General features: G+C 36.3%; 2 protein-coding genes across 2 annotated transcripts in view; one reads left to right on the top strand and one right to left on the bottom strand.

The window, feature by feature from the left end:
* Positions 1-385: 385 nt before the first annotated feature.
* Positions 386-24,945, bottom strand: part of LOC103037561 (mitochondrial poly(A) polymerase) — a 27,470-nt gene continuing 2,910 nt past the window's right edge. The window contains exons 2-10 of the mRNA XM_022670391.2: positions 20,307-20,525; positions 19,477-19,643; positions 19,105-19,338; positions 17,656-17,880; positions 13,930-14,138; positions 8,914-9,140; positions 6,512-6,604; positions 4,714-4,787; positions 386-1,380 (exon numbers count right to left, since the gene is read on the bottom strand). Coding sequence (XP_022526112.2) covers positions 1,033-1,380; positions 4,714-4,787; positions 6,512-6,604; positions 8,914-9,140; positions 13,930-14,138; positions 17,656-17,880; positions 19,105-19,338; positions 19,477-19,643; positions 20,307-20,469 — 1,740 coding nt within the window. The 5' untranslated portion in view covers positions 20,470-20,525 and the 3' untranslated portion in view covers positions 386-1,032. The remainder of the gene's footprint in view (positions 1,381-4,713; positions 4,788-6,511; positions 6,605-8,913; positions 9,141-13,929; positions 14,139-17,655; positions 17,881-19,104; positions 19,339-19,476; positions 19,644-20,306; positions 20,526-24,945) is intronic.
* map3k8 (mitogen-activated protein kinase kinase kinase 8) overlaps positions 21,657-24,945 on the top strand; it is a 15,728-nt gene continuing 12,439 nt past the window's right edge. The window contains exons 1-3 of the mRNA XM_022670392.2: positions 21,657-21,761; positions 23,230-23,576; positions 24,280-24,450. Coding sequence (XP_022526113.2) covers positions 23,256-23,576; positions 24,280-24,450 — 492 coding nt within the window. The 5' untranslated portion in view covers positions 21,657-21,761; positions 23,230-23,255. The remainder of the gene's footprint in view (positions 21,762-23,229; positions 23,577-24,279; positions 24,451-24,945) is intronic.

Genomic DNA, 24,945 nt, shown 5'->3' with positions numbered 1-24,945 from the left:
TTGTTTGTTTGTTTATCATAGTTTGAACAGCGTCTCTTGCAAGCATTAAGAGTTTGTGTCAAAAACACAGTATAGCATATAGTCTGAAGACCAAAGTTTTTTTTACTTTAATCCTGGTTCTATAGAGAACCATTTATTTATTTATTTATTATTTAGGGTTGTGCAATATCATATCATACATCTTATACAATCAAAAATATAGTTTTTATTTCGTTGCAGTAGTATATTCTTGGAAAAAAATAAAATAATTCAGTGTTTTGTCATATTATTATTTTAGGGTCAGATCACAAAGTTCTGGCCTAATGTTTAGAAGCATGCATTGTCTTTGCTTTAAACAAATGATGACATAAAAAGCAGTAATCTCAAAAATGATCAGAAACAGTACTTGTGAAAAAGTGTCATTTAATCTCGTACATTAAAAAACACCTTTATTTATGCAGCAGGAAGATGTGCCGTTCCTCCTTATCTACATTTAAACTCTGAAACGCTGATCTTAGAAGTCCAGGTCTCCAAAGAGCACAAGGTCACCAAAGAGAGAGAGAGACTATATATTTATAGCTCTGGAAGATAACACTGTCTGACTGACACACTTCAGACAAGTCTTGTGAGAGGAACTGGGTCAGAGTGTAGTCGAGAGACTCTTAGTTCTTGACCTTGAAAAGGAAAAGCAGCTTCTCTGAGATCCTGTTTAGTGATGCCTAAAATGTAACCTTCAGAACCAGAACCTGTGAAACCCAGTTGAGAGTGTTAGTGGTGAACATGGTTGTTTTTATGTTCAATAGATGTGGAGCTACAGTGTTCTCAGGGACAAAACGAACATGTCTGGTTTAGGAAAGGGTCAAACAAATGCCCCTCATCACCCTGATTGTATCGCGGCCTCACTCAGCTGTACCCCTCAAGACGATATTGTGTATCCATGTCTGTAACCCATACACAGCTGATAGTTCCCCAGTATGCTTCAAGTAGACCTCATTCATGGTCAAGAAGCACGCTGCCCTCTAGTGGTGGTGACTGTCAGTCAAGGTCAAAATTCTAAGCCTCACCTGCTTCTGCAGGACTCTTTAAAGACTGCAGCACAGACATTATCCTCTCTGCAGTCCTCTCATTCTTTCTCCTATTCCTCTTCTCCCTCGCCTCCACTGACTTAGTGACTGAAGGCATTAGAAGTGCAGCAACTCCCCATTGTGGGATCTTGTTAGATGAGCTGGCAGACCTTCGTTTAAGCATATCCCCGCTCTGGAAAATCCAGGCGCTCTCTTTACATAGAGTCACAAACCTCTGTAGTTGGCTACTGTTAACATTCCTGCTCACGTTCAGATCTGTTTCAAACGGGTTCTGGATGTGCATTGCAGATGTTTCAGGTTTGTTCTGTTCTCTTCCCTGGAAAGAAAGAACACATGATTACTTATCAAAACTGAACATTTTAAACAAAACTAATACTGCTAATCTCTTATGTAATGAAAAGTGATAAAGGCACAGGGCACTTACACTTCAGGAAGCACTTTACACTCTTTTTTACAATATTATTTGCTGTTAAGATAATGCAAAATTCAAAGTACCCATTATTTATTTAATTTTCAGTCAAAATAAATAGGCATTCCCTATAAGTGTTCAACATGCATGTTTTCATAAAAGGGGGGTTTGCAGTAAAGTGTTATTTAGGGTGTTAAATCTCTACAAATAAACAAGACTGCCATTTTGTTAAAATGAACACAAAGTATTTGTAGTGTGGCCACTGTCGATCTTTATCATATCCTTTACTCTTTTTAGAAATTTTTTGGACCTCGTACACTTATTTACACATTCTGAAAATAATCCTATCCAGTTTAATTGAGCTGTGGTCTGAACCATGAAAAAGTAATTCCATTGCTGAGAATACCAGCTGTGTTTTTAGCAGTAACAGGGTTCAAACTCGTTTTAACCAATACATTTCCATGACTTTTTCATGACTTCAAGGCAAATTCTCATGACCATATGATTCTTACAACAATGCAAACATGAACAATAAAACCAACAATCAACTAAAACTATTAAAATTAAAATTGATTGTAGTAGGCCTAAAATGAATTAGATAAAATGGTGACACAATCTTTTAATAATAAAATACCTGTCAGTTCCTGAGAGCTACATTGTGAAGGGCTAAGTTACTGGACTGAGTCTGATCAGATGTATTTATTAATTAGGAATAGAATTGTAAAAAACTGAAACACTAAGACTTAATTTAGACCTAATTTCAACTTATTCAGGCCTGGAAATTGCTTTTTTAAAATTCCACGACTTTTTATGACTGTAATCTGAGTTTTTTTTGCAGTAAGAATTTCAAGACCTTCACAATTCATTTATAGATTTTTAAGCAATTTCTGTTCCATGTTTTCCATGTGCGTTAAGATCTGGACTCTGGGTCAGGTGGTCTACTGTTGAAGGCACCAGCATTGTTTTTCTGCATAAACCTGCTAGAAGATTTTCCCCACCTTCAAAGTTCAGCCTAATGCTCTGACATATTTGACGCATTCAGGTAAAGCTGGACACGTTTAATGAAGTGCACTGAAGAGTGATCTGAAAATGTTCTTCCTGTTTTCCTGATCAGTTCTAAACACTTTCAGGCTGACTGTGTTGAATAACTCATATGTTTTGTCATCAGCAGCCCCTCCCTATCCCTGGCTCAACACAGTACTGGGACGAGAAAGAACCACATAGCAGATTTTACAGCGTACACTTTCTCTAAATTAGAAAAGGTTTCTTCCGGCATCCAAGAACTGAGGTGCAGTCTAATAGTCCAGTAAAGACAGCCCATAAAGAGACTTCTCATCCTCTCAGTGAGGAGATGTGATGGACAGAACGATAAAAAGATGACAAATGGCTTCAGGACAGATGATGGCTTCCCCAGAAGAGGTACAGCCAGAGGCCAAGGCTAACATTTACAGCAGCAGTCCCTCAATACATCAGCACAGTCATAGCAAAGCCACTGCTGAACCTTGAAGTATGCCGTGTGTAGGCAAACTAAGGGACAGAGGTTTGAGTGGCTATAGGCAGGAAAATGTGCCTTATTGCTAAATTTGAGAATATATATCCTGCAACCAGTCACATACATCTCGTGTGTACGTGCTTGCATGCAGGTGTGCGCTTCATTTATTTTTACAGAGGTGGTTCCCCCTCCGCAGTGCTTAAGGTCACTGAATTACAGGCAGTAAATCCCCACAGTGTGCATCTTATCGGATGGATATCTAACCACACACACACGCAGTGGAGATGATTAATACTCTGATAAAAAAAGGCCAAATAATTTATACCAAGCAATGACTATAATAATACAATGAATTTATGTATCTTGCTGCAGTGTTTGTTTCCTCTAACATTAGGACATAAATGGAAATCTACATGAACCAAAAAGAGGGAGAACCGACAAGACTGTCCAACATGTAGAGTGCCACCATCACTGGCAGACGGCTGCACGACACATGACTACATGTAGGCACTGTGTGAATATTTAATCTGCACAGGATGGATCATCTCAGGACGACATCAGGAACCTCTAATGGTGAGATTATCTTGCATTACATGTGTTACAAATTACTTCTGTGTTTGCAGCTCAACAAATGTCAATTGTTATTGTTTTGTTTCTGGTAACCTTTATCTTCCTTCGGAATTTAACTTCCTACTGGGTGTTACTTTTTTTGACGACATACATACCTCATACTCAAAAAGTAGTTACTGTTGGATATGCTTTATTATGTAATTCTAATGCACCCATAGACTTTTTAGATTACTGTATTTTTCCAACTATAAGGTGCACTTAAACTCCTGTGAAGTACAGTGTTATACAGGGGTTTCAGTTTGGTTTTCCAGCTTTAGCTGCTAACCGCAGGTCAGAGGGGAGTATATTGGCCTGTAACCTGCATGTTTACTGTGTTTAAACAAGCTACGTGGGACGAAGCGCTAGCCATAATGGCCCTGACTTACCGGAAAACTCAGGGTTCCTTAGTGTAGCACTATCGGGCAGCATTTACTAACACTAACCGTGGCTAGTAGGGGTGTGACGAGATCTCGTAGCACAATATCTTGCGAGATAAAAACTTATGGGGAAAAAAAAACAGTTTAGTGTGGAATTTTTAAGCAGGATCTGGCAACACAGTAGCGATAGCAGCGAGTGTGGTGGCTGAGCTGCTCTCAGAAGCAGAGGAAAGTTCGGGCATTTGCATAGAACATGCTTCCATAGGCTTAATATGACTGGTTTGCACTTATTGTTTGCACTATATAAGAGCTAAAAAAGACCTAAAAAAGTTTTATTTTTATTCTCATTATTTTTTCTATTAGTTATAAAATCAATGTGTGAAAGAAACCAGTCTGTTAAGTTTGCGTTATATGATTTTGTCAAATAAAACTCTAGTTTTTAAGCCATTTTTGATGTTTTCGTTAGATTAACATCTAGTGCTCCTTTGACTTTTAAAAAAATGTTTTTTTTTTTTTTTTTAATTAAAGTTTTGTTTACTTTAGCTTAGCTTTACAGGTGAATTAAAAGGAAAACATGATGACAGCCATGTTCCGTACTAGTGTGGCATAATGTGTCTTATAGTGTCAAAAATATGGTAATCTTTCAAGCTGGGCTAGGCTTTAATTTTACACTGTAATGGCAAAATGCTGGGTGAAGCTTAAAGAAAAATAAGTGTGTTCAGTAAGAAAGTGTGGTCTCTGCCACTAAAAAGTGCAACTCACCTTCCTAATGTTGATGGAGCTTTTCCCAAAGTCAAAACTCCCATAAAACTCAAAGAACTCCTGCAAGAGCTTTTCTGTGGAGGAAAATGAAATTTGGTCTTTTTTTTATTGTGCATAATGAGTACATGACAAGACAAATTTAAAACATTTTCCTAATCAAAATAATGTTTACTAGATTTAACTACACGTTAACGATCCAGCACCTCATACAATTACATTTTTAAAGTTTGATTAAATTCACTTTATGTGACATTGCACTATATGCACATTAACACTAGGGCTGCACAATATCTCATTTCATATATACAGGAATATTCACTAGATTTTACCAGATGTTAATGAAATTAATAATGTGATTATCAAAAATTTAAATATAATAAATGCTTCAGTAACATTTTACTGACTAAGGGAACATTAACTTAATTTATAGTTACAAATTTATCAACTAATAAATTTTGAATTGACACTAGTTAAACCAGTTGATCATTTTTTTAAAGGCATTATGCATTGCATCATTCTTATACATTGCAATTCAGTAATGCTTTATATCTTAACTAGTGTAAATTAATAATTACTTGAGATATTACTTTTCACAATGTTTATTACTATAGTAAGTACTGTTACTGTTGTGACCCCTTTTATAAAGCAATACATATGCGTTGGGCAAAAAACCTGCTTTTGGAAGATAATGGAAAAGAAAAACTGTGTGAGTGTTTTATTAAATTATTCTGAAATGGTTTTCTGATGTGTTTGATTTATTTTACCTAATGTGACTTTGCACAGTCTGCTATGTGACTATAGCACATATGCTCATTGACACTAGGGCTGCACAAGATCTCATTTGAGCATACAGCCATTACATTGTTATGAAATGGACTTGGGATGTAGTTCAATTCAATTTCGATTTATTCAATTTATTGAATAAAGTGAAATAAGATGTAGTGAAACCAAACAACGAATACAAACCTTTGTTGAATAGCCCACCTCTGTTTACCCCCATCATTCCAAAATACAGTGTTTTAGCTGAAGCTCCCAACAGTGATGGGGGCTTAGTGTTGCCCATGCAAAGAAATTGCTGTTTTTATACCATTAACAAAACTCAAAGTAGCTCCTCCACACTTCACTGGTAGAATTCTGAGGGCCCTAATATTTAAAATGAGGTACTGAGAGTTTTAAAAGTGCACAGTTAGTGTATTAAACACACTGTTTATAAACACAGTACCTTAAGTCAAAAGAAGAAGTCGCCAATTACGCACAAAAGTAGGATAGGGGATTAGATTTATGAATATTATAGATATCTTTTCAGCAACAGCTGCAGTTTATGCATTTGCACAGAATTTATTTTGCATTTTCCGTGCCTCTTTTTAAATTCTATCAATAAAGCATGGGGCTATTTTGAGTTTGCTAATGGTGTAAAAATAAAGTGTTCTTTGCATGGCAATGCTTTGCATTTTAGAATGCTGGGAGTGAAGAGGTGGACTATTCGACAAATGTTTGTACTCATCAACATGTATCACTATATGCCAAGTCCATTTCACACCGGATTTCTCCTTTAAAAGTAAGTGAACGGAGTATACAAAAAAGGAATGGGCCCTTTAAAAACCCTGGAGGTTTTTAGGTTGAGGATTTATGTACTATGTTGCTTAATTACTTTTGCCTTATGTGAGTATTGCATATGTGGACACTGCAATGACAATGCTGAAATATTGTGCACGTGTGTCAAGTGATATGAACTGCTTAAAATCCCCTTTATAATCACATTTATTGCACATCTGCATTAATCTGGGACTGTACTCACCTAGTGTGTCTGTGTTTTGCTGAAGTGTAATCTTGCTTAGGTCAGTGACCATCGTGCAGTCATTCCCCTCAATAACACACTTATCTGATGGGCCTAGGGAATGAACACACACACACACACACACACACACACACACACACACACACACACACACACACACACACACACACACACACACACACACACACACACACACAAACACACACACACACACACACACACACACACACAGCAGTGAGGCTATGATGCGTATATATATTGCATGGCCTTGTGAAGGGAGACAGGTTCTAAATCATAACTGGCTTCAATACCCTTGACTGAGGTTGACTCCAATAACTCTGTCTGCATGCAGGAGAAAGAGAGAGGGTGAGTGAGAGAGAGAGAGAGAGAAAGAGAAAGGGAGAGAGTGCACGATGGATATATGCCAGGACTCCTTTATTGTCCTAGAGCCATGCTGGATCGTTCATGAAAGGGAATTGTCTGATGCAAGCTTTGATCTGTGTGCCAAGGTACCCACTACTGAGAAGACCAGAAAAAAGGACCAATAGAGATAAACGATGAGGGAGCTGGCCAGAGGGGGGGATGAACAAGAGAAATAGTAGAGACAAAGAAAGCAGGAAAAGATAAAGACTGAGAAAGATAAGTAGCATAAGCTTACTCAAGAGAGAAAAAATGTATAGGGCCATATTATTAACATCTGAAATCTTCCAAAGTGCATTATACACACACATATACACTACCGTTCAAAAGTTTGGGGTCACTCAAACAATTTTGTGTTTTCCATGAAAAGTCACACTTATTCACCACCATACGTTGTGAAATGAATAGAAAATAGAGTCAAGACATTGACAAGGTTAGAAATAATGATTTGTATTTGAAATAACATTGTTTTTACATCAAACTTTGCTTTCATCAAAGAATCCTCCATTTGCAGCAATTACAGCATTGCACACCTTTGGCATTCTAGCCGTTAATTTGTTGAGGTAAGCTGGAGAAATTGCACCCCACGCTTCTAGAAGCAGCTCCCACAATTTGGATTGGTTGGATGTGCACTTCTGGTGTACCATACGGTCAAGCTGCTCCCACAACAGCTCAATGGGGTTCAGATCTGGTGACTGCGCTGGCCACTCCATTACCAATAGAATACCAGCTGCCTGCTTCTGCTGTAAATAGTTCTTGCCGATTTGGAGGTGTGTTTAGGGTCATTGTCCTGTTGTAGGACGAAATTGGCTCCGATCAGGCGCTGTCCACTGGGTATGGCATGGCGTTGCAAAATGGAGTGATAGCCTTCCTTATTCAGAATCCCTTTTACCCTGTACAAATCTCCCACCTTACCAGCACCAAAGCAACCCCAGACCATCACATCACCTCCACCATGCTTAACAGATGGCGTCAGGCATTCTTCCAGCATCTTTTCATTTGTTCTGCGTCTCACAAACGTTCTTCTTTGTGATCCAAACACCTCAAACTTGGATTCATCCATCCACAACACTTTTTTCCAGTCTTCCTCTGTCCAATGTCTGTGTTCTTTTGCCCATCTTAATCTTTTTCTTTTATTAGCCAGTCTCAGATATGGCTTTTTCTTTGCCACTCTGCCCTGAAGCCCAAAATCCCGCAGCCGCCTCTTCACTGTAGATGTTGACACTGGTGTTTTGCGGGTACTATTTAATGAAGATGCCAGTTGGGGACCTGTAAGGCGTCTGTTTCTAGAGACTCTAATGTACTTATCTTCTTGCTTAGTTGTGCAATGCGGCCTCCCACTTCTTTTTCTACTCTGGTTAGAGCCTGTTTGTGCTGTCCTCTGAAGGGAGTAGTACACACCGTTGTAGGAAATCTTCAATTTCTTAGCAATTTCTCGCATGGAATAGCCTTCATTTCTAAGAACAAGAATAGACTGTCGAGTTTCAGATGAAAGTTCTCTTTTTCTGGCCATTTTGAGCGTTTAATTGACCCCACAAATGTGATGCTCCAGAAACTCAATCTGCTCAAAGGAAGGTCAGTTTTGTAGCTTCTGTAATGAGCTAGACTGTTTTCAGGTGTGTGAACATGATTGCACAAGGGTTTTCTAATCATCAATTAGCCTTCTGAGCCAATGAGCAAACACATTGTGCCATTAGAACACTGGAGTGATAGTTGCTGGAAATATAGCTGCCTCTATACACCTATGTAGATATTGCACCAAAACCAGACATTTGCAGCTAGAATAGTCATTTACCACATTAGCAATGTACAGAGTGTATTTGTTTAAAGTTAGGACTAGTTTAAAGTTATCTTCATTGAAAAGTACAGTGCTTTTCCTTTAAAAATAAGGACGTTTCAATGTGACCCCAAACTTTTGAACGGTAGTGTATATATGAAAGCTTCAAAGCTAGAATACTGAATTCACGTGAGAGCAGGATTACCTGCCAGGTCTCTGAGCTGGTTCAGAGTGGGCAGCAGGGCTGGAGTCCTCTGCTGGAGGAAAAACACCACCAGCATGGTGAGGGAGAAGTTGGTGATCCATGCTCCTGGAAAGCTGTTGGTGATGCCGTGAGCACGAGCCCAGTAGCGTATTGTAAACACCAGAAACCGCAAACGCTCGTCCAGCGAGCCGTATATAAACAGCATCTCCGAGCTCTTCATCGCCACTCTGTGGACACACACAGAATCATTAATAAAATACATATCAAATATAGTGTTCACTTCTTCTTCAGTGACTCATTCACTTAATCTAGGCTTTATTATTTAAAACTCTAAAATGACATCAATTAATAATAAAAAAAAAATTAAAATTTTTTAATACAGTAAACATTAGGGGTGGGCAATATAATATCGTATAAATATATCGTGACACAGAAATATCATGATATTAAAAACCCATATTGTGATAATAGAGATGTTCTGTCTTAAAAGTAGTCTATTATTTACTGTGAAGCTTTAGGTGTATTTATTGTATAATAGTTTTAGTTTGCAGTTTATATGCATGCACTAAATATTCTGCAATATTTTTTGCTGCATTATATTATTTTATGCTATATTATTTATTTTGCCACATTATGATTATTCTGTTATACTATTATACTATATTCCTGAAATTAATAATTTATTTTTCTGTTTTCCTATATCGCCAAGTATATCGTTATCGCAAAAATACCCTGAAATATCCTGATATTGTTTTAGAGCCATATCGCCCACCCCTAGTATACATTACATAGGACTGTTACAACAATTAAATTCCAAATTATATAAATTGTATAAGAATAACTTAAAATTACAACATTGTTTAATATATTAGGATTTATTTAAACATTTAATGCAATGATATCAGAAGTTATGTATAAATGAATTACTATGCTATTAAGAGTAATTCGCTGTTGATTATTAAATATATTTTATATTGAAAATGACACATACAAATATCCTAAATAAATAACAAGCAAAACCTCTGCGACCAATGTCTTAATAAGGTAATGTCTTAATATTGTATGATTACACAACTGCATCCATAAAACATTACTCATTATTTATATTTACTGAAAAATATATATTTATAATACTGACAACTAAACAATGATCACACACACACACAAATCAAGTACATAATTCAGATATGAGCATATTAAATACTCATCCCAGCCAACTATTTAGAGATGTGAAAGCAAGTCAATTTAATTCAGTAAAACAAAAAAATACATGTGCTCAATAAAACCAAGCCATTTAACCAGACTCATTTCTGCCAATCATCCACTAGGAGGCCATAAGTGTCTGTCCAATCTATAAAACAAGACTAAAAAACATCAACAGCTGCACCTTGAAGTTACACAAAATTACAATATTTATGGCAATATTTTAGTACAGGAGTAATAAACACTGAAAAATGATTAAGTAAATATGTCAACTAATTATTAACTGACACTAGATAAGACATTCTTAAACATTAGTAAATATCACTGTGAAGTTACAATTGTAATGATGTAATGATTAATAATGTCTTAACTATTATTATTTAATAATTAGTTGAAACATTCCTTTGTAAGTACTGTTATTTAAATGTACTCTTATTGTAAAGTGTTACCAGTGACTGGGATTGAATTTAATTCTGACTTAACCCATACATACAGCAAACATACACGCACACGCACAAAGTTGGAGAGTGTTTGTTTCAAAGTAAAAAGAAATGTGACACTTGAAGTAGTATATAAAATATATTATATAATAAACAGTATAATATGTTGAAATAGGTCATGTCTCAATGTCACTCAATGACACTATGGAAAAAAGTGTAGAAACTTCATCTTTAGATAACAAATAAGAAATATAGTTGTTAGAATTCTAAGTTTCTTAAACCTGTACACAGTGGTTTTTACTTTCATCAAACAACATGACAAACTTAAGCTTGAAACTTTAGAGAGAAACTATGAACACAATCTATTTTTTAATAAACAAATTTGGCAGAATAATATGTAAAAAAATAAATAAATAAATAAACAGTTGATATCATTATAAATTAAACTAGTAGAAACAGGTGAAGACAAATACATGTGTATTGAAAAGAAAAAAATGCTTTTAAAGTCACTTTGAAAATATTACTAAACAAATCTACACTCTAGACTAATGTTAATGTTTTAAGAACCTCTACAATATAATCAAGAGGAAGAAGTATGATCAAAAGCCATCAAACCAAGCTGAACTGTTTTTTTGTTTTGTTTCAGTTTTTTTTGCACCTGAAGTGGCATAAAGTTATCCAAAAGCAGTGTGTAAGACTGGTGGAGAGCATGCCAAGATGCGTGAAAGCAGTGATTAAAAATCAGGGTTACTCCACCAAATATTGGTTTCTGAACTCTTACTGAGTTGAAACATAAGTGTTACTGTTTCTAAAAATATATAAACTAGTTTTCCTTGCATTATTTGAGGTCTGAAAGCACTTCATCCTTTACCTTATTTTAAACATTTCACATGTTTTGCAAATAAATGCAGTAAATGACTATTTTATTTGGAATTAGGAAGAAATGTCAATAGTGTATAGAATAAAACAATGTTAAGTTAACTTAAACATATACTTATAAACAGTAAAACTGATCATTTTGAAGTGGTCTCTATATTATTCAGAGCTGTATATGTGCATTAAAATTATACTATTAACAGGCAATAAGAGTAGTTATGACAAAATATCAGGGTAATGAAAAGCATAATCAACTTGAAACTAAACAAAAAGTTCATTATACATTTTACCCGGCGTTATCTTGTGTCCCGCTGTCCCCTATAACAATAGAGTCTTTCTGAAAAACACTTATGAAAAGAAAAACAAACTTCTGAAGAATTTATAATTCTCATCTAACGGTTTCGCCTGCAGGCAGTCTGACCCCTGCAGCACTGCTCTATAGTTTTGTTGAGAGTGTTGGGAATCTACCAGTGGTTTCACAGTTAGCAGAAGGCAGCAGCAGTGAGCCTCTACTGAACTAACGTGCAGGTTTCTGTGTGTGGACAGCTGCACACGCACCACATTCTCACACATCTAAAACTGTGCTAAAAAAAAAAAAAGCGGAAGTGAAAATCAGGGCACCAAAACTGTCCCTTACTTTTTTGACTTTGCTTCTCCATTGCATTACAGCACTCCTGAAAAGTGCATTGTCTCTCACAAGAGTTCAAAATGATCTTTCTAAAGAAGGAGAGTAAACTTTTTCACACTGCTTCTTTCATTCTCTCTACTTCACTCTACCGAAGACTGCAGTTTCAGTATGGCTTACAAACTGATAGTTTCTTTAGAAGCACTGAGATTTCCCTTTCTTTCTCTTATACCAGATTGATGACCAGCTTTCCTTTACACATCATTTTGCTTTAGATGTTCAGTTTTGCCATATTGCACTTTTACAACATCAGACAAATTTGACGATTCCTAATGCAACAGGTCACTTAACTCCTTAACTACTGCCATGCAGTGCTAACGGGCCTCCAGGCCTGTGTTATTATTCCACTGCAAAATGTCCAGAACGTGCCTGGTCTTCATCCAGCCAAAATAAGCACACATCACCCCCCTGCTCATTAAAAGCTCTTACAATTGCCCAAGGTGGTGACAGAGCAGCTTCCTTCTACTTGCACTCACTCCTGAAGGCTTACGTCACCTCCCGGCCGAATTTGCCAAACATTCACACAAAGCAATCCAGACTCTTCTCATACAGAGTTCCCCAATGGTGGAACAAACTACCTTCCACTACCAGATCAGGAGAATCTCTCACTATCTTTAATAAACTCCTGAAGACAAAGCTCTTCAAAGAGCACTTACTCTCCTAACACCTCTAACTAACTACTTCTAACCTCATTCACTGCTTTCACTGCTCCCCCTACTCCTTTCTTCCTCCTCTCTTCCTCTATACCAATATTAAAAGTCTCTTTCAGCCCCTGGTAACATTACACTTTTGCATTGAGCTCATCACTAGCTTTAGTTCTATCCCAGGTAACATTAGTATTTTAGCTAGCTAGACAACAAGATTAGCTAGCTTGTCACTAGCTTTAGTACTCTCCCCAGTAACATTAGAATTTTAGCTAGCTCGACACTAACATTAGGTAGCTCGTCACTAGCTTTATTTAGCTTTTTTCTCTCCCCAGTAACATTAGTATTTTAACTAGCTCGACACCAAGATTAGCGAGCTCGTCACTAGCTTTAGTCCTATCCCCAGTAACATTAGATTTTAATTTAGCTCGTGGCTACGGTTAGCTAGCTAGCTCATCACTAAGGTTAGCTAGCTCGTCACTAGCTTTAGTTCTCTCCCCAGTAACATTAGAATTTTAGTTAGCTCGTTGCTACTGCTAGCTTGCCCGCTGCTAACGTTAGTTATCTTACTAGTTTGCACTTGCTTCTTGTGCTTTCTTTCTAGATGTCTGGAAAAATTAATCGTGGTTCCCGAGGTCACAACGATTCACATAAACAAAGAGTATAACTGCAGCGAGCCGGTGAAAAAGAGCACATTTCACTTAACATCGGACTATTCAAAATGAAAAGTGCATTGATTGGATATTGAATGAAAGCAGGAGTAGCTTGTTTTTTTGCAAGCTCTAAAATCTGTGGGCAGATTTTAGACACACAGAAAAATAACTGATTGGGCTTGTTTAAATGAATTGTTTATGTTCAGTAATAATAGAAAAAAAGTTCAGTTTCTAATAAACTTCACCTCAGACAGAGGACTCGGACAAAGTCGAGAATAAGACTAAACCGCACTCAAGTACTACAAAACCATATAAACCATATGTTGTCTGGTTTCATAAAGTTTAAAATTCCATTGGGTCTCAGGAGAATTCCCTATGACTAGTCTATGCCACCATTTCATCAAAAATGAACCAGATCCAAAAACACAAACACAAAGCAGGATTACTCTAATGGCAAACGCAGCATTGTGATCAAGCATCATATACTGTATGTGAGGGCTATATAAGCACTGTACCTGTTGTTTGCTGTGAGGTCACACCTAAAGCTTGATGGCTGATGTGAGAATCGAACAAGCGGGCATCGAGCATTGAGAATTTTTTGGACCCCCACACAACCCGGACTGAACACATCCACACATTCACCGATGACGGACAAGATACTCTGAGTGACGTTCCGCTCCGACGCTCCTCTTTTCACCTGGTACTCAAGAGACAACCCAGAACCCTGAAACACAACACACATGATACAAAACATTTATTATTATTCCCTTCTATTCAAAGTCTTACTATACCTGTACACTACTATACTCTACTATACCTGTACACTACTATACTATACTCTACCTGTACACTACTATACTCTACTATACCTGTACACTACTATACTCTACTATACCTGTACACTACTATACTATACTATACTATACCTGTACACTACTATACTATACTATACCTGTACACTACTATACTATACTATACCTGTACACTACTATACTATACTATACTATACCTGTACACTACTATACTATACTATACCTGTACACTACTATACTATACTCTACTATTCCTGTACACTACTATACTCTACTATACCTGTACACTACTATACTCTACTATACCTGTACACTACTATACTCTACTATACCTGTACACTACTATACTATACTCTACTATTCCTGTACACTACTATACTCTACTATACCTGTACACTACTATACTCTACTATACCTGTACACTACTATACTATACTCTACTATACCTGTACACTACTATACTCTACTATACCTGTACACTACTATACTCTACTATACCTGTACACTACTATACTATACTCTACTATACCTGTACACTACTATACTCTACTATACCTGTACACTACTATACTATACTCTACTATTCCTGTACACTACTATACTCTACTATACCTGTACACTACTATACTATACTCTACTATACCTGTACACTACTATACTCTACTATACCTGTACACTACTATACTATACTCTACTATTCCTGTACACTACTATACTCTACTATACCTGTACACTACTATACTCTACTATACCTGTACACTACTATACTCTACTATACCTGTACACTACTATATTATACTCTACTATACCTGTACACTACTATACTATACCTAAACACAGTGCACTTAATTGAATCTTTGGATTGCTTCCACCATTTATCTGTTTATTATTTATTGAATTCTGTTGATTTTAGTTTTTTTTACTGTACAAGAGTTTTAGGCACATTTTTTATTTTACTAAAAAGTTTCATACATCCAATTGTAGTTGTATTTTTTTTCTTACTATTCTGTTCTTACTACCAATTTTATTGTTTGCTTGGTCATTTTAGGATATTAATAAATGAGAAATTCAGACTAAAAATATATATGACAAATAGAGAATTAGAGATTGAAAAATTCCAAAAATACATTACATTATTTCTTAAGAATAAAAAAAAACTCTACTTTATCCACTAAATTTTACCTACAAAATGTTTTACAAACACTCAATCAGTTACAAACTTGCAATCGAGAATGTAGAAAATTAGAAAATCTTTAAAATGCTTAAAGAAATCGTCTCTATTTTCTCTGTTCATGAGAATAATAAAAGGTATGTAATGTCAATAAAGGCAGTGACCCCATGCTGTTAAAAAATATATAATCTGTTGGTGCACACATGGTTCTAAAAGGAAGTGAGAAAGGGGTGAGCTGATTGGCTGTCTACACAATGAACCTAACCATGCCTGCTGATATTGTATATACAGTGTCTGTACGGTGGCTCGCGCTTGCAGCTGCATCACTCTGCACTGGTTTAACACCCACATATGCCATTGCCACGGTGTTACACTGTGTATGGCCTGCACTACGACCACAAAAACACAGCTCTCTGATTCATGGTACTGTATTCTGTATTCTAGAACAGGGGCTCTGAACCGCGTGCAACTCAGGGCCAGCTTTACCCACCACGAAACTTCTGTTGACCACTGGAAGATGTTTTACAGCACAATAATCAAACATTGAGTGTAGTTTATTAAACTGACTGAAAGCCTTGAACCCTCCAAAGATATTTATGCTGAGAAATTCCATTTTTAATGGAAGGGTATAACTCGTAATATAAGACATAAAAGTTTTACCCAGACTCGCAATAGTATTAAGACTACCGGTAATCAACAAGCTTCATATAAACATTTTACTTTCGCACATAATATTCATTCATACACTTTTTCCTGCTAAACAGAAGACAATATATTTTGACCAAAAGCTCCCTAGCAGTATCACTTTAGCCTACAAGCTGACAAATACTCTACAACAAAAAAAGCATGAAAATGTACTGTTCCTTAAATGCAACAATATGTTAAACTATCCTGCACACTCAGACTGAGCCTATATGGAGCAAATGACAAATGTTCCACTGAAGAAATCAAATAACCTGAATTCAGCTGATTAAACACAGAGAAATGGGACTGTATTACTCTTCATATATTTTAATTTCATATCAGCCAGAGGCAGATTACACCAACCAGTTTTCCAAATTCAATCTTTAATACACAGAGGGAATTATTTATATCAACATGCTTAATCAATGACTTCTGCTGATTAAATCCCTTTTATTTTTTTATTTCCCAATATATATCGCGTTGTCACGGGCATGCTGTATTTTCCTGTGTGTTTGTGTCTCTGTCAGGTGCCCCCTATATATAGATCCAGTCCGGGTCTCGTCTACTCTCCGGAATCAATTTCCATGGTTAACTTCCCCATTAGTTTTCCTCACTAGATCTTGTCTTCTTGCTGGGTTAATCAAATATTTTCTGCTTATGTTTTGACCCTGCTAACTTCTGACCTTCAATTTTGCTTAACCTTTGTTTATTCACTGTGTGTCCTGCTGGAAAATGAAATCCACATCTCCATAAAAGTTGTCAGCAGGGGGAAGCATGAAGTGCTGAAAGATTTTCCGGGAAAACACTGCACTGACTTTAGACTTGATATAACACAGTGGACCAACACCAGCAGATGACATGTCTCTCTAAACCATCACTGATCATCAGTAAATTTTACATTTCATTTGAAAATCAAGGGACCAGTGTCTGGAGGAAGAGTGGAGAGACACACAGTCCAAACTGCTCGAGGTCTAGTGTGAAGTTTCCACAATCAGTGATGGTTTAGAGAGACATGTCATCTCCTGGTGTTTTCCCCAGAAAATCACAACTTTTATAGAGATGTACATTTCATTTTCCAGCAGGACTTGGCACACATATAATATTATAATTTTCCAAGACACTGATTTTTGGGGTTTTATTTTATTAGCTGTAACTCTGTGTAATACATCTACATAGTATATTAGTTTCACAATTTTTAATTGAATTCATTAAATAAAGAGTTTCTTCAATGTTATTCTAATTTTGTTGAGATGCACTAGTATACATGAAGGTATGTATGTACAGTAATTAACACCAGTTGTAGGAACTGGCAGCCATTTTGTTTGGTTACTGGGTTTTGTCTTTGTTTATGTGTAGCAAGGGACAGCGTTTTAGTTTTTTATCTATATTTTTTGTAATAGACTAGGCTATCTGTATATATGCTAAACAATAAACTTTAAACATTTGTTTGGAGTCCCTTTTTTACCCCACTATAATACGTGTATTATACTGTTCTTAGATTTTTTTTATTTGTTGTGGCCTGAAATAGACCGGGTCTTATTGGTTTGTTCCAAAAGTCACCCTGAGCTACTAACCTTGCTCTGGTCGTGGCCACTGACTGCATCCAGGTCCAGAAACATGTCCAGATCACAGCCCAGCTTCCCAAAGCTGTTCACTGTGGACCCAAAAGGCCTGATAATGCAATCTGGGAAATATGCAGCAGCAATGTCTCTGAGCAGTGAGCAGACCAAGAAGCGCAGGCTGATGTTTTCTTCAGTCAGCTGACAGGCCTCGGTCAGACACTGCATCTGCTGATCTACCTGGGGACAAACCAAGAGACAGAAACGTGATCAGAACTGATGACAGAAATGTACTTTGAGCTGAGAGACAAAACAAGCTTCATTTGTTATCACCATCATCATTATTACAATTATTAAAATTAACTAGCCCTTAACTAGTCATTTCAGTAGAATAATGATAACTGCTGGTCTTAGATCAGAGTTTTGGAATGCTTTCACACCAATATAGTTTCATTCAGGATTAAAGACTTTTCAGTTTGACTGACAAAAGCAGGTATGAAAGGTGCTGCAGAATAAGTCTGCATGATTTGGGGCAAAATATCTAATTGCTATTTTTCCACAGAATATTGCGATTTAAATTGTGATTATTTTTAATCCATTAAACCCTAAACCTGTATTAGTGGTTCGCATACCTATCTATCAAATATAATTAAATTTAAAATAAATGAACTTCTTTCCACATAACATATTCCCAGGGTTCTCTGATTAAATGCAGTTATCAGTTTTATTTTTAAATTTCAAGGCACATTTAAATCGCGATTTCAATAAAAAAAAAAGATCAATCGTTCAGCCCTACTGCAGAACATGGTAACTAAACTATAGTCTAACCAAAAGCAGTGTAATGGATCAACAGAACCATGGTTTGGTCTGTGTGCAGTATGATAGGATTCTTTTTCTATGGTTTAGACTTTCAGACCAAAGTTGAGGCAGGCTATACTGAACAATTATATAAAAAAAAAAAAAAAAACACAGAAGAATAAAAAATAATTGGTGTTGTGCCAAAATGTGACTGTCCTTTGTGAGCATGTCACACAGCAGTCTGGAAACAAAAATACTACTTACGGAAATGCCTACAGTAGCTGTAGATTAACCCCTCTTTATAATATCGGAGAGTAAACTAAAAATCAAGGATAATATGTAATGCACGTACAGAAATGAGAGTCGAATTCTGGCAGGGATGCAGAATCCAGCACAACACCAGGTAAACCAATTTGCTGAACAGACAATGCTCTTCAAACCAGACAGTGCTCTACAAACCCAGCCAGTGTCTATTACAGGGACATGCAGCCTACATAGCTGATGATGACAGGACATATAGCCACATTTTTGCTGCACTCACTAAACTACAATGTGAGTCTAGCCAGACCAAATATATATATAATGTAACAAACACATGAAACTTGTTCCAGACTTTCAATCACAAACAGTTTAAAAAAAGTTTAGAAGGTAAATTAGGTAACTTACAGTCTCTTGTTTGGATAGTTGATTTATTAGCTTATCAAAGGAAGGGGGTGTCAGATTGTGGCACTTTATCGCGTTTGGTCCAGTTTGCTTCTTGCCCGTAGCAGTCGAACTTAACGTGAGCAGACGAGATTTAAAGGGCACGGAGGCTTCATGCTGCAGACTTGGTATAGTACAGTTTTCCTTTAGTGATGAGATACTGTCCCTGCTGGAGAACTCAACCACAGCATAGATTCCCTAGAAGATGACAGACATGAGTTACTTAAGATGAGGATTTTATAATGTAAATAATTATGTAATGAGCAGTAAAGTATGGTTTGTCACACAAATGACAAACATACTGCAGGTTTGAACAGACTCCAGCATTATACTTACATAGGTCTCATAAAAGAAATGGTTCCTGATGTCTCCATGTTTAGATATATAAGCTAAAAACTTCTTCTTGTTGGTATTTGGGGGACAGTTGATCAGGACAGACCTCTCAGCTTGATCATGTCTTTTCTCTTGGATCAAGGAAAATGATTCCTTAGCATCTGATACAGCTAAATATGACAAACAAAATGTAAAATAATCAAAAATGAATTAATGGGGATTTAAATGTTGCAGTATGACAAGATGTTAGATTAAGAAATAAAGGTCATTTAATCAGGAACTTTGAAAGTATTCTCAAGTGCAGTCGCAAAGACCATAAAAAATTGACATTATGATGAAACTGGCACTCATCAGGAGTGCCCCAGAAAAGAAAGCTTAAAAGATTCTTCTGTTGCACAGAATAAGTTCATTACAGTTACTAGCCTCAAAACACAAGTTAACAGCACCCAATATAAGAGCAAATACATTAAACTTTGCTTGTTTAAAAATAGTCTGGATTACTTTAGCATTTATTTACATTGCAGGAAAAAATACATAAACGTTGAATGAGAAGGTGTCTCCAAATTCTGGCTGGTAGGTTAATGTGTGTGTGGAGAAGATGCCATTGATTACAGCAGTAGCTTCCTTGGTCATTTTCATCTTTACAGACAATGACCACATAATCAAACTGACCACTTTATAACAGTGTCTACAGTCTACATATGAAGTGAGAGATGGAGTGAAGCATTATTAACACAGCTGTAATTTATTTAACTCTGTGTAGTTAGCTCATGCTGGGAGATGTGTCTGTCCCTCAGTGGGATGGTACTGGGTCTCGGAGCGCTGTAACATACCGGTCTGCTCGGTGTTACTGACGGCCTGAGCCGCTGTCGCAAAGCCGGTCCTGTGGAGCCTGGAGAGCCCGGTCTGAGCCTGCAACTCACAGCGCGGACAGAGTCTCAGCAGCCTGTCCGCTCCCCGCACATATGCCCTACACACGCTGAAGCAGGCCGCCATTGCTGCACTGTACAAGACGCATGCGCACTTCTCACACACGGGAGAATATACGGGAGCTGTGAAGGGACAAACAATCGCTTTATCGTTTCATAATATAAAAAGATAAAAATAAAAAAAATACTAAAAAAAAAAGAGTATCTGTAAAATATATTCAAATATAAAAATTACAATTAAATAACGATTTGAAAATAGACTACTTAAAATTATTTAAGATTCCTTTTCACATTAAAAAAATTCAATATCATCTAAAATATTTATTTAGCATTTTAGGTATTAAGTATTAGTTATTTATTTTTTGTACACTGTTGTCAACAACTAAACATTGGTATAAAAAAATAAGAAATAGGAAACTTAAAGACAAAACATTAATCACAAATGTTATTTACCAAATTCTGACTTGCAAAAATAACATAAGTTATACAGAAATTAACGTCTAACCCTTTAAAACTTTTATAGAAGTAAATGTCGTGTTTTATTCGACTTATAAGTGAAGTGTATTTACTTTTATTTAGGGTAGTTTGGTCCTGGTATTGAATAAAACAAATATTTACATAAAAAACAACACCATAGTTCCATCGGGTAAGACGTGCATATATATTTTATTTGGACTAGTTAAATATTTACATATTGGTATATATTTTTATGTTGTGAGAATATAGCTATATATATGTATATATATATATATATATATATATATATATATATATATATATATATATATATATGTTTTTTTTATCCAAGATGCCCTTCGTTATTATAGCTATATTCTCACAACATAAAAATATATACTTGTATATACATATATATATATATATATATATATACATATATATATATATATATATATATATATGTATATACATATATATATATATATACAAGTATATATTTTTATGTTGTGAGAATATAGCTATAATAACGAATGCGGCTATATATAGCTATAATAACGTAAAATGTGGCTACAATATTTGACGTGCAGAAACCTGCTAAAGGTATTAACACCGGTAAACTTTACCCTTTGACTGTTCCATAGAAGGAAATGGAGGAAGTGGAGAGATGGGCCATAGAAACCCAGTGAGGCTAAAAGAAAAACGAAAGCGCAGCTGACGCAGGAAGGAGTGATGAAAGCAGAGAGAGAGAGAGACCAAGAGAGAGACAGAGAGAGAGAGAGGCGGAGTCAAACTCAGCACAAACAACCTGATCTGCAGCACTGCTCACATTCAGTCACTTTTACTACTGCTCAGAGGATCACACACAGATACACTGCTCTGCTCACACACACTTCTATGTCGGTAAGTACATACTATTATCTTCCTAATATATATAAGTTATATGTTATAACTTAACTAATTTGTTGAAATACTATAGTCTGCAGGTGCTTTATATATTATTATATTAATAATATTAGGTTTGGCTGCAGTAATACTTGAGCATTTCATGTAATGTACATAGTACAAACCCTATAGCCAGCTACTTACTTAGCAAAGTGAAAGTACAGATAATAAAATATTACTCTATATTTCTTTAAAATATTACTCTAGAATACACTAGGTATATATCTTTTTTTTATATTAGCTTGACAGGTGGTCGGTATTGTACCTTAGACTGCAATGTATACAGTAAGTGCTGTCTGTAGTTTGTCATGGTGCACTTGTGTATATGTACAGCATATGTTGACAAATTATTTTTGTGTGTGTGTGTGTGTGTGTGTGTGTGTAGGCTTGCAATAATAACAAATATTTATAAAAAAAATAAATAATGAAATAATCTAAAATTATCCTTAGTAAGCAAACACAATGGGTAATTTTGAGGTCTGCAAAAACAAAGATAACATTAATATTGTGTCAGGCCTATGTGTATATGTATTTTTTAAAGTAGTTACTGATGCTAATGGTTTTTAACCATCCATCATTTGTCATTCTAAGTTTGAGAAATGGTAAAAATGCACCCTTATCTAAATTATAATTGGAATTTTGTGTTCTATTTGGTTGCATTTTGTTAAATTCTGAAAAAAAAATGCTGGGCTATAATTGTTTCATCTGTATTGTCTAGACATGGTTTTGATTTAGGTAAAGTGCCTCATATTTTTGGAATGTTATGGAAATCTTATATAGTAAATTGGGGCTTTAACAAAGTAATTTTTTAAAGTAAAGTGTTTTTTATTACTTTGGTATCTGGGAATCCCTGACTTGCATTTTTTGTGTATTTATCAAGTCCCTTATGAACTGAATCACATGTGTCGGTGCAGGGACTGCTTCAAACTGTGAAGGGCAGGGGGGGGGGGGTGGGTTCCCCAGACTGGAGCTGAAAACACCTTCTAATTTTTAACAGAGCTGAAGTGCATTATGGAGTCTTTTGTTTTATGGAGTCAGATGATTGTTTTCATTGTCTAAGCCGGTAACTTGTTTCAGTTATATGGCCTTTTCAGGTGGCAGGCCTCCAGCAGTATGTCTGCTGGTTTAAAGTCTTGTTTTGTTTCACTGGCTTGATGATTTGAAAATGAAGGGGCTGTTCTTCCTGAGCCTTCCCTTCCTCTTAAAAAAATCTCCCCTCATTTGCAAAGCAAACAGCCAAACAGGCTCAGCAGCAGCAACGTCAGGCTGCATGTTTAAACTATATATATATATATATATATATATATATATATATATATATATATATATATATATATATATATATATATATATATATATTAGTAAGTGCTTAAGGCCATTTTGGGCCTTTATTGGCAAGTAGTCTGATTAAAGCTCTCTGTTCCAGACTTCACAGTAGATCACTAATCCAAAATGGATTTCAAGAATGAAAATGCTGAGATAGAACTTCTTCTGACGCACATGAACATCGGAGACATCCTCCAAGCGGTGGAACATCTCTACTCCAACAGAGAAGAGGAGGAATCGGGCGTGCTGTTCGAGGAGTGCCTGTCGCAGGACGAGATGGATGAAAACGAGGAGAGTTCGGGCAGCTTGGTTTCTCATGTGCAGAATGGTGGGAAGGTCAGGTACGGGACTGTGTCTGATCTCCTGGCCTTCGTGAACATGATCTCCAACACACAAGTAGCCACACTTAAGGAACTAGGAGAAGAGTTTGGAGTTCTGCTGAACAAGGTGAGATAGTGTGTGATGTTGGGCTGTTACGATGGATTTATTTAAGCAAAATATGGAATAAAGTTTATGTTCTTAATTATGGTGCAGGGGTTGTTGAGCATTTTGCATGATGATAATGCATCATTAATATAAATTATATTACTGGCCTTTCTTACAGTAAAAAGGAAGGCCTAGGCATACACTTATGCATGTTTAAAATGCTGATTTTTTTATTTAATTGGATTGTTCTAGAGATGCACAAATTCAAAACATGTTTTTATTCCAATTATTCCTATTTTTTGCAAGAATTAAACACCCTCAATGTTTTTTGGTCTTGCTTTTCAAACAAAAGAGCAGTTGAAAATTATTTGGTCTTTTCTCAAACATATAGGGTGAAGTTTTTTTTGGCAATTGTGCTTAAATCATTTCAGTGGCCTAATATTTAGTGCATGCATTTTTTTAAAACCTTTTTTTTTTTTTACTTTTCATGCTTGTTACTGGTATTTTTTTTGGTACAAAAAATGCAATAAGACTCTTAAAAATAGCACCTGATTTTATATTGTCCTCCGTATTCTTCAGTCATGCACACAGTGTGTATTTCTGGTCAGACAGTGTCTTGGGGCAGCAGTGTGACCGAGGTTCTGCATGTTTCATTAGTGTTAGTCAGTTGATTTGTCTCATGGCCCGTGTCTCATGTGCACTTCCTGTTGTGCTCGTTCTACAGGCTGACATGGTCATTAAGGAGGGGCGCTATCGCATCGACCTGGACGTGCTCCTTTTTCCATGGAGACTGACCTACAAGGCTATGGGCTCTGGCCACATTCCTAAAGGCTCTTTTGGGAAAGTACACCTGGCACAGGATATCGAAACGCGCAAGCGAATGGCATGCAAGCGGGTGAGTCCAGGAATGTGAGAATCTGGCCAAATCTCTTCGGTTTCCCACTCATGCAGTGTGTGTTTGTTCCAGTCAAACAAATGACTCCCTTTCCCATCAGCCTATTACAGTGCATCCTGTTTGGCTACAGGCAGTTTGCAGAGTTATGACGGATTAGACAAGAACATGACTGAGAATAAGTGCATGTTCTTTCGTTTTTGCTTATAAAAGTTCTGACATGGGTGTAAATATGCTACAGACAACAAAAGGAGTGCACAGTGAGTGCACTGATAGAAATAATGCATTGGAATTTGAAGAAAACATTCAAAACTCCTTATTAACCCCTTATATTCTGTGACTTATCACATTCTAAGAATTACTAAGCACTGTGTGCAACTATGTGCAAAGCAACGCAAACTGTCTGAGTTTTTGCATATAAATTATAACAATGGGATAAAAATAGCCAAGCTTCTAATTCCGTATCATGCTGCTTGGCATCAGCAGCGAGAGTCCGAG

Source organism: Astyanax mexicanus, chromosome 15, assembly GCF_023375975.1.
Source record: "Astyanax mexicanus isolate ESR-SI-001 chromosome 15, AstMex3_surface, whole genome shotgun sequence".
Classification (NCBI taxonomy): domain Eukaryota; kingdom Metazoa; phylum Chordata; class Actinopteri; order Characiformes; family Acestrorhamphidae; genus Astyanax; species Astyanax mexicanus.
This window is presented reverse-complemented; position numbering and strand designations above follow the sequence as displayed.